The sequence below is a fragment of the Mirounga leonina genome, unplaced genomic scaffold, assembly GCF_011800145.1.
Source record: "Mirounga leonina isolate KUSES-001 unplaced genomic scaffold, KU_Mleo_1.0 Mir_98, whole genome shotgun sequence".
Lineage (NCBI taxonomy): Eukaryota > Metazoa > Chordata > Mammalia > Carnivora > Phocidae > Mirounga > Mirounga leonina.
This window is the reverse complement of record NW_023270921.1, coordinates 5,779,564-5,792,486: the sequence shown is the minus strand read 5'-3', so window position 1 is coordinate 5,792,486 and position 12,923 is coordinate 5,779,564. Positions and strand designations below refer to the sequence as shown.

Sequence of the window (12,923 nt, the reverse complement as noted above, 5' to 3'; positions counted from 1 at the left end):
ATCTGTTTGTGTGTGTGGTGTGTGCATCTGTGTGTATGTGTGAGCACAAGCCACAGCTGGGCACTGGCACAAGCCTCTGCCGCAGAGCGCCTCGCATTGGCAGGAGGGGGTACTGCGCGACCTGAGGGGCTCCCCAGCGGCAGAGGTTGTGACTGTGGGCGGGGCTTGGGCTGCGCATGAGCAGACCCGGAGGGGCTGTCGTCCCGGCTCCTGGCTGGGGGAGGGTCTATAGGAAGACTCTGAGGCTCTGGGGGCTTCCAGGTGAAGACTCTTGGTTCAGTCAACGGGCATTTATTGAGCACCTACTGTGTTCCAGACAATGCAGTGGCCTGATCTCAGTGGTGGCAGGAGGGCTTGGAGGCCCCGCTGCAGGCTCACTCCTCTGCCCCCCACCCTTGCAGGAGCCCACACGCAGCTCCCCGACGAGCCGCTCTTCACGCCCGTGTTGGTCACCTGCATGTCCATCATGGCCTTGTTGCTGCTATTGCTCATGCTGCTTTTCTACAAGTACAAGCAGGTGAGCCTGGGTAGGGCGGGGGTGGGGGCGTCCAGGCACCTGAACCAGCCCGACCCTGGCACGGGGCCACCCGGTTGCGAGGATCCACCCTGTAGCCCCCGAGAACCCACTCGTTCTGTCAGCCATTCAGCCAACAGCTCTTTAGTGGGCACCAACTGTATGCCAACGTGAGCGGCTGGGCGCCGAGTGAGCCAGAACTCGGAGGATCTGAGGCTCTCCCCCTTGTGGGGCTCACTGTCTAGAGCAGCGATGGTTGCATAAAAGTGAGGGTGCGGATTACAGAGCAAAAGATGCAGTGGGGAGAGGGGTGGGGTCTTCCGGAGAGCGGGAACATGGGGTCCTGTCCCCGCGCGGGGAGGGGGATGCAAGCACACAGAGAGGGCATCACGGGGCCAGGCCTGTGTCTCAGGTCAGGCGGTGGGCGGTCTAGTGGAGGAGGAAGGCTTGACCATCATCATCCTCTTCATTAGTTATTATTCACTGAAGCTGCCATTGAGTTCTCAGTCAGCTTTAGCAACTTAAGAGGCATTTTCCTGAAGCCTGTTACTCACATCCTCTCGTTGAATGCCCGCAACGATCACAGTATGTGGATAGCATCGCTAACCCCATTTTACAGAGCTGGAGGCTGAGATTCTGAGAGGCGGAGGCAGCTGCCCTTGCCTACAGCTGGTCAGTGGCAGAGGCTGGGTTTTAAGAAGCCATGTTTTTAGCCATTATGTGAAACACTGAGTCATCCGATCTTACCCTCATGACAACCTGGAAGCAGGGACTGAAGCAGTCAGTATTTTACAGTAAGGAAACTGAGGGCTGGCAAGGGTGAAGAACCTGCCCAAGGATCCCAGGTGCCTCCCACGTGACAGCCTCAGGCCTCTGCCACCTGCCTAGCTGCCTTCCTACACAAAAGATGGAGTCCATTGTCCCTGGCGGGGAAGGGAGCCTGCTTGGAGAAGGTGGTAGGCATGGAGGGGACAGATCTTAGAGAATGGGGGGTGCAGCAAAGGGAGACAAGACTCAGGGAAATGGTATCTCTGGGGGAGAGGGTAATGTGAACAAAGGGGAGGGCGGGATGGGGGGAGACCAAGGCAAGTTCCAGAAATACTGATGTTTGGAAGAGGAGGCAGATTGGGGGTCCAAGGAGTTGGGCCCCATCCTGTAGGCTCAGAGCCATCAGGAGGTTCAAACAAGGGAGCAATGTGATTTAGGGGTGAATAGCCCACCTTGTGGGTCTCCTCTGCATCTTCTCTTCTGCACCCCTGCCTTAGGGGTTTTAGTATCAGAAGAGGACTTAGTGTGGATGGGATGTGGGGGCCCATGGGGGCAGCTCTCATGCTCACACCAGCACCCAGAAGAGGCAGCTCTGAATGCAGCCTCCAAGAAACGAAGGTCCTGGGTCAAGACTTCAGGGATCTGGGTCCAGCTCCAAAACTGTTTTGCCCTGTGACCTTGGCTGACTCACTGCCCACTCTGATCCTCAGTTTCCCCACCTGTACCATGGGACTGGTCACAGTCTTCCTCCTCTGACATTCCACAAGCCTATGGATAGTCTGGTTTAAGAGCCAGGGGTTGGGAGTTGGACAGATGAGGCTCCTGCCTCTGCCAGTCTCCAGCTATTGTAACTCTGGGGAAGTTGGGGCTGTCTCTGTCTCTGTTTCTCCATCTGTGAAATGGGTTTAATAATGGTGGCCACCCCACCAGGCTGTCATGAGGATTCAATGACAGACCGCATGGAGGGGATTTAGCAGGGTGCTGGGCACAGACAGCGCTCAGGATGGACCCTGCACGCCTTTGCTCTAGGAAGAAGCTGACTGGGGAACCTGAGTTAGCTCATGCATCTTGGGATTGTAGGAGTGTCTGAAGTTGGGCATCTCCTTGACTACATACCCACAGTGGTTGTCGGGCCTTGCTCACCCACCTCTATGGACAGGCCTTAACTCATTCTTGTGAGTTCCTTCTCTGAGCAGCTCTGACTATTGCAAGCTTCTTCCTTTTACAGAGCTGAAAATTGCCTCCCAGTCAGTGCCCCACAGAGCTGCCTCCTCAGCCCAGAGGCTCTGCAGAGATTCCAGAGAAGGCCCAGTTCCCTCTCCAGCCCCTTCTACCTTTAGATGCCCAGCCCCCTTGGCCAGTTTTGGTTTGGGGACACCTTACCTTCTCTCCATGGGACCATTTTTGGAACATGTGGTCCCAGCCACCTCATTTCCCATCCAGGAAATGTAACTGCCCCCTGAACCCATCCGAGGCCAAGAAAAGGAGGGCATCCCGTGGGACAAGACCTTGAGAGGTCAAGATGGTCATGCCCTTGCCTCTAGGCCCTCCGTCCAATTCCCCTCTGCTTTGCCCCATGGGGTTCTGAGCTTTGCCTCTGCACTGGGGACTCTGCCTGGCCCGGCCTCACTGCCTGGGCCTGCGGTGAGGGGTGGCTCTGGCTGGGGGGAAGGGTTGGTTCTGCCTCAGGGCTGAGTCATCACCTTCCTGGCCCCCAGAGAGACCACAAGGGGGGCCAAAGGGGGGAGGAGAAAAGGGCAGGAGTCAGCAGGCTGGAAGGAGGAAGGACACAAGGAGGAAAGGATGAGGTAGGGAGGCACGAAGGCTGGGATTCTGGAGTCAGAACTGAGCTCTGGGACCTGGAGGCCGACTGGGGCCAGGCGGGAGGGTCCCCAAGGTTTCCAGTGGGAAGTGTTGAGGTCGCTACCTTCCTAAGACAGAGAACATCCAGAAGCCTAGAACCATCAGGCCTAGATGGGGAGGGTCACAGGACTGGGATGTCTCCCTGCCCATCTCAGTCGCCAAGGGGAAGTTGGGGTGAGCCTGGGCCTGGGCCTGTTGTAAGGAGTGAGATGACTCATGCTGAGCGTGCCGCCCGGTGCCCTGCTCAGGGAGCACTCCTTCCTATCGGGACAACTGCTACCGTTAGGAAACCTGGCCGAGGGTGGCCCGTCCCAACTTCCCTGTAAGGGCTCTCCTTCAGAGGAAACCCCTCCAGGTAGAAGCCCTGGGTAGCCAAGGTGGTACAGAAGCAGAGCTGCTGGCTGCCTTCCAGGATGGGGCAGGGATGCTGGAGGCGCAGGGGGAGGCAGGGGAGAGCTGTGTCTTCCTCCAGGTAGAGTCTGGGATTCAGAGACCTGAGATCCAGCCAGATGACCTCTTCTTCCTTTGACCACCCCCCTCCCTTTCCCCAGTATCCCCTGTCTGGCTGGGGGCCGGGCAGCACTGGGGAGGGGGCTGACTCAGGCCCAGCTGCAGGGGCCAGAAGAAGAAGTGGTGAGGAGAAAAAAACAGCTTTGGCCACAGAAACCCCTGGAGATGGAAATGGCTGGGGGAGGTCAAGGAACCCCCTCCTGGCTTTCTCTCCATGTTTAGGGTTGGGAAGGCACCCACACGCGGGGCTTGAATCCTGCATGACTCAGGAGCTTCCTCCTTTGATCCCGCTTCAGACTCTTCCTCCCAAGCCACAGCTCGTATGTTCTTAAGTTTATCTGCAGCCTCCCTCCTGAATCAGAACCCGGAAGTTCTTCCTTATGTCTACCCACAATCTCCTCTCCCAAACTACCATCTGGAAAGTTCTTCCCTACAGCTCTCTGGAGTCTTTTCTCTTAATCTGATGCAACTTAGAGCCACAGGCCGCCTCCCTCCCCCACACCCACTCTCATACCTGTTAGCTCCCCCAGGCTGGGTGCCCAGAGAAGGAGCCCAGCTGCTAAGCACAGCCCAGCTGGTCCCTGTCCCATCAGGCTGACCGGAAAGAGCAAGACTGCTGACCCAAGGCCTCAGTGTCCTCCACCACCCAGGCCCAGCTTCCACTTTCCCCCTAAAGTCTGTCTTCCATCAGTGCTTCTCATGGGCACCCCCTGGCATGATGCCCCCAAGCAGCCGTCGCCCTGGGCAGGAAAGAGCCACGCATCTGCTTTCCTCCCTACGTCTGGTTCTGCCCTCTCCCTCTCCTTTGACAACATAAATTCAGCTGTATCCCTCACCTGCGTCACCCCCTCAAGGGCTTCTCAGTGCAGGTAGGAGGGAATCCACTCACCTATCCCAGCGCTCAAGACCTTCCTGTCTCTGGAACATCCCCACCTCCTTCAAGCCCCTGGGGAAACTTCCGGTCCCTCAGACCTGCCAGGACTTGGCCCACCCGAGGCCTCTGCATCTGCTCTTCACTGAGCCTGCAAAGAGCTTCCTCTGACAGTCATCTGGCCGGCTGCCCCTCACCTCCTCAAGGGCCTTCCCTGACTTACCTTCCGTTGTACCCGGCGCTCTCTAGCCTATCACCCTGCTTTGTTTTTTTCACGGTACTATAGGAAGATGTCCGACATAAGTATGTATTTGAGTTGAATGCCTGTCTTAGCCCCTTGCCTGGGGGCAGGGCCTTTATCTTCTTCAGTTCTGAATCAATGGTGTCTGGCACAAATAGGGATTCGGTGAAATATTTGTCTGGAAATATTATTCAGCCTTAAAAAGGAAAGAAATTCTGACACACAGATGGACCTTGAAGACATCAGGCTGAGTGAAATAAACCAGTCACAAAAGGACAAATACTGCATGATTCCAATTAAGTGAGGTACCTAGAGTCGTCAGATTGGAGAGATAAGTGGCCAGGGGCTCAGGGGAGGTAGGAATGGGGAGTCGCTTAATGAGTACGGAGTGTCAGTTTTGCAAGACAAAAAGCATTCTGGAGACTGGTTGCACGACAGTGTGAATGAATACTTCTGAATGATATACTAAAAAATGGTTGAGATGGTAAATTTTCGGTTGTCATGTATCTTACCGCAATTAAAAATAAAACCAGACAGTATTTGGATGGGAGGATGGACGGATGGATAGGCCTCAAGGTCCCTCCCTCCCTCCTGGCTCAGGAATTACCAAGTTATCAGGGCTGTCAGGGCTCTCAGAGGTGACCCTGTCCCCTGTCTTTCAATACACAAGTGGGGAAACCAAGACTTGTGGAAGGGAAGGTCATATGGTGGGCCAAGCCAGGCAAGGACAGGCCTTGGACGTGGGACAACCCAGTCCCTCTCACCACATCTCAGGCCACCCCTGCCTCCTCCCGCACGCCTTGGGACTCCCCAGACCCCTGCTCTCAGCGGGGGTGGGGGGTCGGGGATGAGATCCCAGATCTGCCTGCGGGGCGCTCATGTATGCTTCCCGCCCTCCCTCTGCAGAAGCCCAAGTACCAGGTGCGCTGGAAGATCATCGAGAGCTACGAGGGCAACAGTTACACCTTCATAGACCCCACCCAGCTGCCCTACAACGAGAAGTGGGAGTTCCCCCGAAACAACCTGCAGTTCGGTGAGATGCGATCCTAGCACCCATGTGGGACCGCAGGGAGCCTGTGGGCCCTTAGAGAAAGGGCTCTTTGTCACCCAGGGATCTAAGGAGACCGTGTGTGTGTGTGTGTGTGTGTGTGTGTGGCAGGGAAGACTCTTGGAGCTGGTGCCTTTGGGAAGGTGGTAGAGGCCACGGCCTTTGGTCTGGGCAAGGAAGATGCTGTTCTGAAGGTGGCTGTGAAGATGCTGAAGTGTAAGTGAGGGGAAGGGGCTGAGGGAATTGTGGGGAGCGGGGAGGAGGTGGTGCATGCTAGGGGAGGGCCTGCCCTGTCATCACAAAAGGCACCACCCACATTTTTGGCCTGGGGAAGGGCCTGGGATTGGAGGCAAGGACTCTTGGCTTCTTTTGTGAGCTGCAGCCTCCCTCCAACTCCTGGGTGTGGAGGGGCTTCTGATGGAGCCCCAAAGAGGCTGGGGCACACAGAGGCCACCCTGGGCCATGGCCTGGCCACAGCTTGGTTTCCTGCCACTCGAAAGCAGCTCAGGGATGGGCCATCTCTTCTCTCTCCCTAACTCCCATCTGCGTGTCTGCATTTTTCCTTTTCCCTCTTTTGGTCACTGATCACTTTGGGGCACTGGGTGTGCCCCACTTGCTCTCTTGGGTGTCTCCTGTCTGTCTGTGTGGCTCTCTATGTCCTGCCCTCTCCCCATCTATGGGACCTGTGGCTCCATCTTCTAGCCACGGCTCACGCGGACGAGAAGGAGGCCCTCATGTCGGAACTGAAGATCATGAGTCACCTAGGCCAACACGAAAACATAGTCAACCTTCTGGGAGCCTGCACCCACGGAGGTGAGGGGTCCTAGCAGGCACTGGGGCCCATGGTCTTGGAGCCTCTTGGGTGTCTGAGGGCCCAGGGTCACCTCACTCCATCTTCTCCTCCCAATCCCCTCCAAGTGATGGTAGGATCTCTACCTCAGCATTCCTCAAATTCCTAGACCAGGTGCCTGGACTGGTCAGAAGCTGTTTATGACTGATAGTCAGTTCTATGAGCTCTGATCAGTGGTTCTCAGACCTTGGTGTGTGTCCGAGTCAGCCAGAGAGGGGGATAAGAGTGCAGATCTCTGGTTCCTGCTGCAGGGAGTCTGATTCTGGGGGCCTGGAGTGAAACTCCCACCCAAAGACACTTGGACACTCATGACAGGGTCCACAACAGTGCCCCAGGGCCTGTCGGGACTCCCAATCTGTCCCATCCTCTTCTATAGCAGCCTTGACCCATATGGAACCGCCATAGATTTCCTTTGAAGAAAGAATTCTTTGGCTAGTTTTTTGAGATTCCTCTGTTTTAGACAGATGGGATTACTGAGGCACAGAAAGCAGAAAAAGCTGCCCATAGCCAGGCAGGATTAGAACTCAGGTTTCCTGAGTCCCATTCCAGGGGGCCGTGTTGCCCCACCCCATGTTCCTGTCCACATGGGGGAGTGGGCTAAGGAGTGCACTTACCCCACTCTCTTGGCTGCACTAGGCCCTGTTCTGGTCATCACCGAGTACTGTTGCTATGGCGACCTGCTCAACTTTCTGCGAAGGAAGGCCGAGGCCATGCTGGGACCCAGCCTGAGTGTGGCCCAGGACCCCCAGGCAGGCGCTGGCTACAAGAACATCCACCTGGAGAAGAAATATGTCCGCAGGTAGGACCCTGGCAAAGGACAGGAAGGAGGCTGGGACGGGAGGAGGGGGGCCCTGGGTCTGTCCGTAAAGCTAACACAGGCTTGGTGGCTGTGTGGCCCTCACTTTCCCATCTCTGCCATGGGAAGTAGTCACCCCCACTTAGATGGGCCAACCCGGCTTTTCTACTACTTATTCCTATCATCCAACAAATATTTGGGCACCTACTTTTGTTCTAGGAATATGGAGGGCAAAGATGGGCAGCTCATAGTCTGGTGGAGATAGGCGTTAATGAAATCGTCACTTTAATGTATGTAAAAGATAAACCAAGATCCATTCAGCGCTCTGGCCAGAGATGGGCAGATCTTGAGGGTAACTGCCCTATTTGTCCCATGCTGTCAGGGGCTCATGCTGTCAGGGGCTACACAGCACCCGGACAGAGTCTGCTGGTTGTTGGGGGAGAAAGGGCAAAACAGGGTGACCGTGGCCAGGCCCCTGATCTACTTGGGCCTCAGTTTCCCCGGGGTGAGCCACTGGGGGGTTGAACCTCTCAGAGTCTTTCCTACTCTATCATTCTGTAATGCTGTGATTCCTGGAAGCCACCCCGAGGCAGATGGATGAAGCCACATGGGGAATCAGAGAGAGGAAGTGGCCAGTTTCGTGTCACACATGAGTCAGGGGCAGAGGCGGAGCCCACCCCAGAACTCTCTGCTCCCTTGACTCCTGGTCCAGTACTCACGTGAGCCTCACTGCTGTCCTGAAGTCTCGGTCCTGGGGCGTGTGGGGCCTCAGGGCCAGGCTGCTGAGACAGGATCAGAACGAGAAGGGTGTACTTGGGGCCCCTATCTCAGCCACTATCAGCTGCCAAGCCTGGGGAGGCAAAAGGGGAAGGAGGCCATTTCATTCCATCCAGTATCCCCGAATATGAGGGCTGGCAGGATCTGCTTCCTCTTCCTCTCTCTGCCGCCCCTCTGAGAGGGCAGCTCACACTGGGCCTCCTCAGGCTAGAACCTCAGGCCAAGTCAAATCAAAATGAGAACTGAAGTAAAGTACTAACTTCTTATCTTCAAATGTGCACATGGGGTAAGGATTCAGTGAGGTGACTTCAAGGGCAAATGGCATGTGATCCAATCCTGCCAGTGGGTTCCCAGGCTACATTAATGGAAGTATAGTTTCTAAACCAAGGGAGGGGATGGTTTTGCCATGGTCAAAGCCTAAATAAGACACTCCCTTCTCTTTCTGGGAACACTAGATCTAGTATGGGCATTGTCAAGGTGCACGTCTCCATCACAGAGGGGGCAGGGATGGGGGGGGTGGGAGGGAGTGCAGAAATCATACCTAGTTGTAATATTAGAAGCAGTAGTAGCTATTCAATCTAGAGAAGTGCTTTCTCCAACTGTGACTCAAAGCGTGAGCTCATAGGCATCACCTGAAAGCTGTTAGAAATGCAGGAGCTCAGGCCACCAGACCTGCTGAGTCAGAATCAGCATTTCAGTAAGACCCCCCAGGCGAATCATATGCTCTTGAATTAGTTTAAGAAGCACTCCTCTAGACCAGTGGCCTTTAGCCAGGCTGCACACTGGAATCGCCTGGAGAGAGCGCAAAGTGCGAACGACTGGGTTTTGCCCCCTAATTTCTGAGGTGGTCCGGGCACAGGGAGAGTCGACAATTCCCCACGTGGCTGAATGTGAAGCCAGCGGTGAGAACCACTGTCCAGACAGAGAAGGCTCAAAGATGGGGCCTTAGAATATGCTCAAATCCCTGTAGGGCTGTTAGGGGGAAAGGGAGCCTCATTCTCTGTGGCCTTTGAGGGCAGAGCAAGGACCAGCTGGAGGAAAATCCAAGGGGCAGGTTGGCATTAGGAACAGTGAAGAACTTTCTAACAGGCAGAGAGCTGCCCAACGATAGAACAAATTGTAAGCTTCTTCCCTGGATGGCCATGCTGAGATCAATGATCACTCACACAGAATGCGGCAGGGGAATTCCCTGTCAGAAAGGGATGTTTGAGTGGACCTTGAGGTCCCCGTCCTTCCCTGCCGATTGGAGAGGCCATGGGGAGCTAGAGGTCAAGGCCTGAGCTGGGCAGTTTAGCAAGAGGGACTCACCCGCCCCCCAACCATTTATATAGGGACAGCGGCTTCTCCAGCCAGGGTGTAGACACCTATGTGGAGATGAGGCCTGTCTCTACTTCTTCTTCAAACGACTCCTTCTCTGAACAAGGTGAGGAGGTACTGGGTTTCAGGTGTGGGAAGGGCAGAGAGGGGCGACTGGGGGCTGGGCAGGGAGGGGCAGGGATGAGGTAGGGCTGTGCTGACGCCTCTTCCCACACCAGACCTGGACAAGGAGGATGGGCGACCACTGGAGTTGCGGGACCTGCTCCGCTTCTCGAGCCAGGTGGCCCAGGGCATGGCCTTCCTTGCTTCCAAGAACGTGAGTTGTAAACTGGGTCTGAGTGTGGTCACCCAGGGGGATGGGAGGCAGCTGAGCCCCGCCCCCCCCGCCCCCCCGCCACGTAAGTCTGGATGACGATGGGGAGGAAAGGAGAGCATATGATGGAGCCAAGGAGGAGCCAGCATGCCAGAGAGCAGGTGGGCAGCGGCCACACGGCCTCTAGGAGTGAGCGGGAGAGACCTACGGCTGAGAGTTCCTCCACCACGGGACGGTGGGAGCCCAGGCCTGAGCAGACCCGTTTCCCTGGTGTGCAGCAGGCCGTGGAGGACCCCATGTCCAAGAACAGGCTTTATTCCTTCGGTTTTGGCCGACAGTGTGAACAAGACAACCATTGTGTCCTTTTGTGAAGCCCCCGGTCTCGTGGGGCTAATAAGGGAACCTCCCTGAGTTGTTGTGAGGGTACGAGAAGACATGTGCAACACACTCAACCCACGAAGTTCCCAGCGAGCGGGAGCTGTGACCGTCCTCCTTACAGCAGATTTGGGAGTCCAGAGTTTGATTGGTGGCTCAGCCATTTGCTGGGTGACTTTGAGCAACTATTGCAATTCTCTGAGCCTCGGTTTCTATACCTGGAAAAATGGGCACAATCACAGGGTTGTCTTAAGGGCAAAACAGGGTAATAATGTGGGCAGATGCTTAGAGAAGAGCCTGGCACGGGAGGGCCCTGGAGGTAGCAGCTGCTGTTACTAGTACCCGGGGGACGGGGCGCAGAGGCTGTTCCCAGCACCAGGGCTCACTGCTCCTTGCCCAAGCGGACTGCCCGAACTCTAAGGCAGCAGCCGCTGCTCAGGGCCAGAGGGCCACAGTGATGGTGCTTTTTAAGTACTGAACCGTCCGACCACATTGAATTTCCTCAGACCTGGGTCTTGGTAGAAGGTAGGGACAGGAGCCAGAATAGAGGGCCAAAACGGATGCCCACCCCCTCAATGAGGAGCCCAAGGCCTTCTGGGGCCCTGGCTGCTCCCCCTGCACCTCAGGCTCAAGTAGGGCAGGGGCTGAGACTAACTCTGCAAGCCCTTCCCTCCAGTGCATCCACCGGGACGTGGCAGCACGAAACGTCCTGCTGACCAGTGGGCGTGTGGCCAAGATCGGGGACTTTGGGCTGGCCAGGGACATCATGAATGACTCCAACTACATCGTCAAGGGCAATGTGAGTACTGGGGAGGGTAGGCCGGGCTGGGGAGGGGGCGGTGAGCCAGGGTCCGAGGTGACTGGGGTCTGCTGTGCCAGGCCCGCCTGCCCGTGAAGTGGATGGCTCCAGAGAGCATCTTCGACTGTGTCTACACGGTTCAGAGCGACGTCTGGTCCTATGGCATCCTGCTCTGGGAAATCTTCTCACTAGGTAAGCCGCTGGCTCAGGGCAGGCTTGGCCTGGGGCTGACTCGTGTTCGGTTACCATGGTGTCCTATACCTCATGGAGGATGCCAGTCAAGGATACTTGGTGCCCAGGGCACGGCAAAGGCTGCTGGGAGTGAAAACCAAGCAGTGCACCTCCTGCATGGGCTGGGCGGACGCTCCACGCCACCAGGCATTCCGTCCAGGCTCTTCCCTCGTGTGCCTGCCCGAGCGGTTGCTGCTTCCTTGAATGGTTTTCTCTCATACTGTGTGTATCCCGCTTCTGGAGCTCTAGGCACAGGGACTTGGGCTAAGCCCTTCAACGAGCTCCTCTAACCTTTTATTCCAAAGCCTGTGCCGGAATTCTCTGTGGGGTGTGATGAGGCCTGGGTGAAGGCTCCCCAGTTCCACTGAAGCCTACGCTCCTTTGTAACTCTTCACACCCCAGCCTCGCCACGATGTAATGTGGGTGTGGGGGCAGGTGAAGGTGAGCACTGAGCATGGTCTCCTACCTGATCTTGGCCTTTGCAGGGCTGAACCCCTACCCTGGCATCCTGGTGAACAGCAAGTTCTATAAACTGGTGAAGGACGGATACCAAATGGCCCAGCCTGCATTTGCCCCAGAGAACATGTAAGTGAAGGACCCCAGGGAGGAAAGCGGACACCCCAGGCTTTGGTTGAAGGGGACGGAAGTGTGTGTGTGGTCCCAGTCTCCCTGCCCAGTGTTCCAGAACCAGGCTTTACCTCCCCCCCCGTGGGCCAAACCAAGCCCTTTTCCGAGTGAGGTCAGGGTTTCCACTGGTTTCCCAGGTAGCCTAGAGGATGTGCTCCTAGGACTCCAACTGGGACTGGTCCTAACTCAAATGACAGGTTTTTAAGTCAGACTCTCGTACTACGACCTCAAGGAAGGCTCCTGCCATCTCTTCTGTCCTGGCACTCTGGGGTGTGGGCCAGCCAGCCACGGCAGCCTCTCCACTGCCTCATGACAGCCGGCCCACCGCGAGCCGCCGACTCCCTCCCCTCACCACGGCCTCTGCGCGGGCCAGCGGGCCATGCATTCACCCACCACATCTTTCCCCGCCACTCTCAACGCGGCCGCTCCCGGTGCCCAGCCAGGCCCTCGCGGCCTGCCGGCCCACCAGCTCCACAGCCCTGCAGCCCCCCTGCCCCGTTAAGTCTCTTGCTACAGTCGGCCGCTTGCTCATCTCAGCCCACCTGGCAAACCGACCTGCGGGCAGCAAGGGCGCCCCTTCTTGGTTCTAGGAGCTTGGGCGAGAGCATCCCTCAACTTTTTCTCCTTTCAGCTGTCAAATGGGCGTGATAGAAATACCTTCCAAGGGCTACTGGGGAGATTAAGTAAGACAAGCATGTCAAGGACTTAGCACAGGTCTCGTGTCAGGCTCACTTCTCACTAGGCTTCAGGCCCTCTGCTGGGCAAGACTGAGGGGCTGTGTGTGCATGTGCACAGGGGAATGGGTCACGGTCCCCAGGCCCACAGGCCGCTTCTGTTCTGTCTCAGATACAGCATCATGCAGGCCTGCTGGGCCCTGGAGCCCACCCGCAGACCCACCTTCCAGCAGATTTGCTCCCTCCTCCAGGAGCAGGCCCAAGTGCACAGGAGAGAGCCGGTGAGTGGGGCCAGCCTCGGGGCGGGTGGCTGGCTCCAGCAGGCTGGGCGGGGCCTGAGCCATCAGGA

At 56.7% G+C, this 12,923-nt stretch overlaps 1 protein-coding gene across 1 annotated transcript in view; it reads left to right on the top strand.

The window, feature by feature from the left end:
* Nucleotides 1-12,923, top strand: part of LOC118006674 (macrophage colony-stimulating factor 1 receptor-like) — a 30,268-nt gene that overhangs the window by 16,409 nt on the left and 936 nt on the right. Inside the window, exons 10-20 of the mRNA XM_034999411.1 lie at nucleotides 402-517; nucleotides 5,674-5,800; nucleotides 5,927-6,031; nucleotides 6,518-6,628; nucleotides 7,302-7,464; nucleotides 9,570-9,661; nucleotides 9,774-9,871; nucleotides 10,920-11,042; nucleotides 11,123-11,234; nucleotides 11,759-11,858; nucleotides 12,747-12,855. Of these exons, the coding sequence (XP_034855302.1) occupies nucleotides 402-517; nucleotides 5,674-5,800; nucleotides 5,927-6,031; nucleotides 6,518-6,628; nucleotides 7,302-7,464; nucleotides 9,570-9,661; nucleotides 9,774-9,871; nucleotides 10,920-11,042; nucleotides 11,123-11,234; nucleotides 11,759-11,858; nucleotides 12,747-12,855 (1,256 nt within the window). The remainder of the gene's footprint in view (nucleotides 1-401; nucleotides 518-5,673; nucleotides 5,801-5,926; nucleotides 6,032-6,517; nucleotides 6,629-7,301; nucleotides 7,465-9,569; nucleotides 9,662-9,773; nucleotides 9,872-10,919; nucleotides 11,043-11,122; nucleotides 11,235-11,758; nucleotides 11,859-12,746; nucleotides 12,856-12,923) is intronic.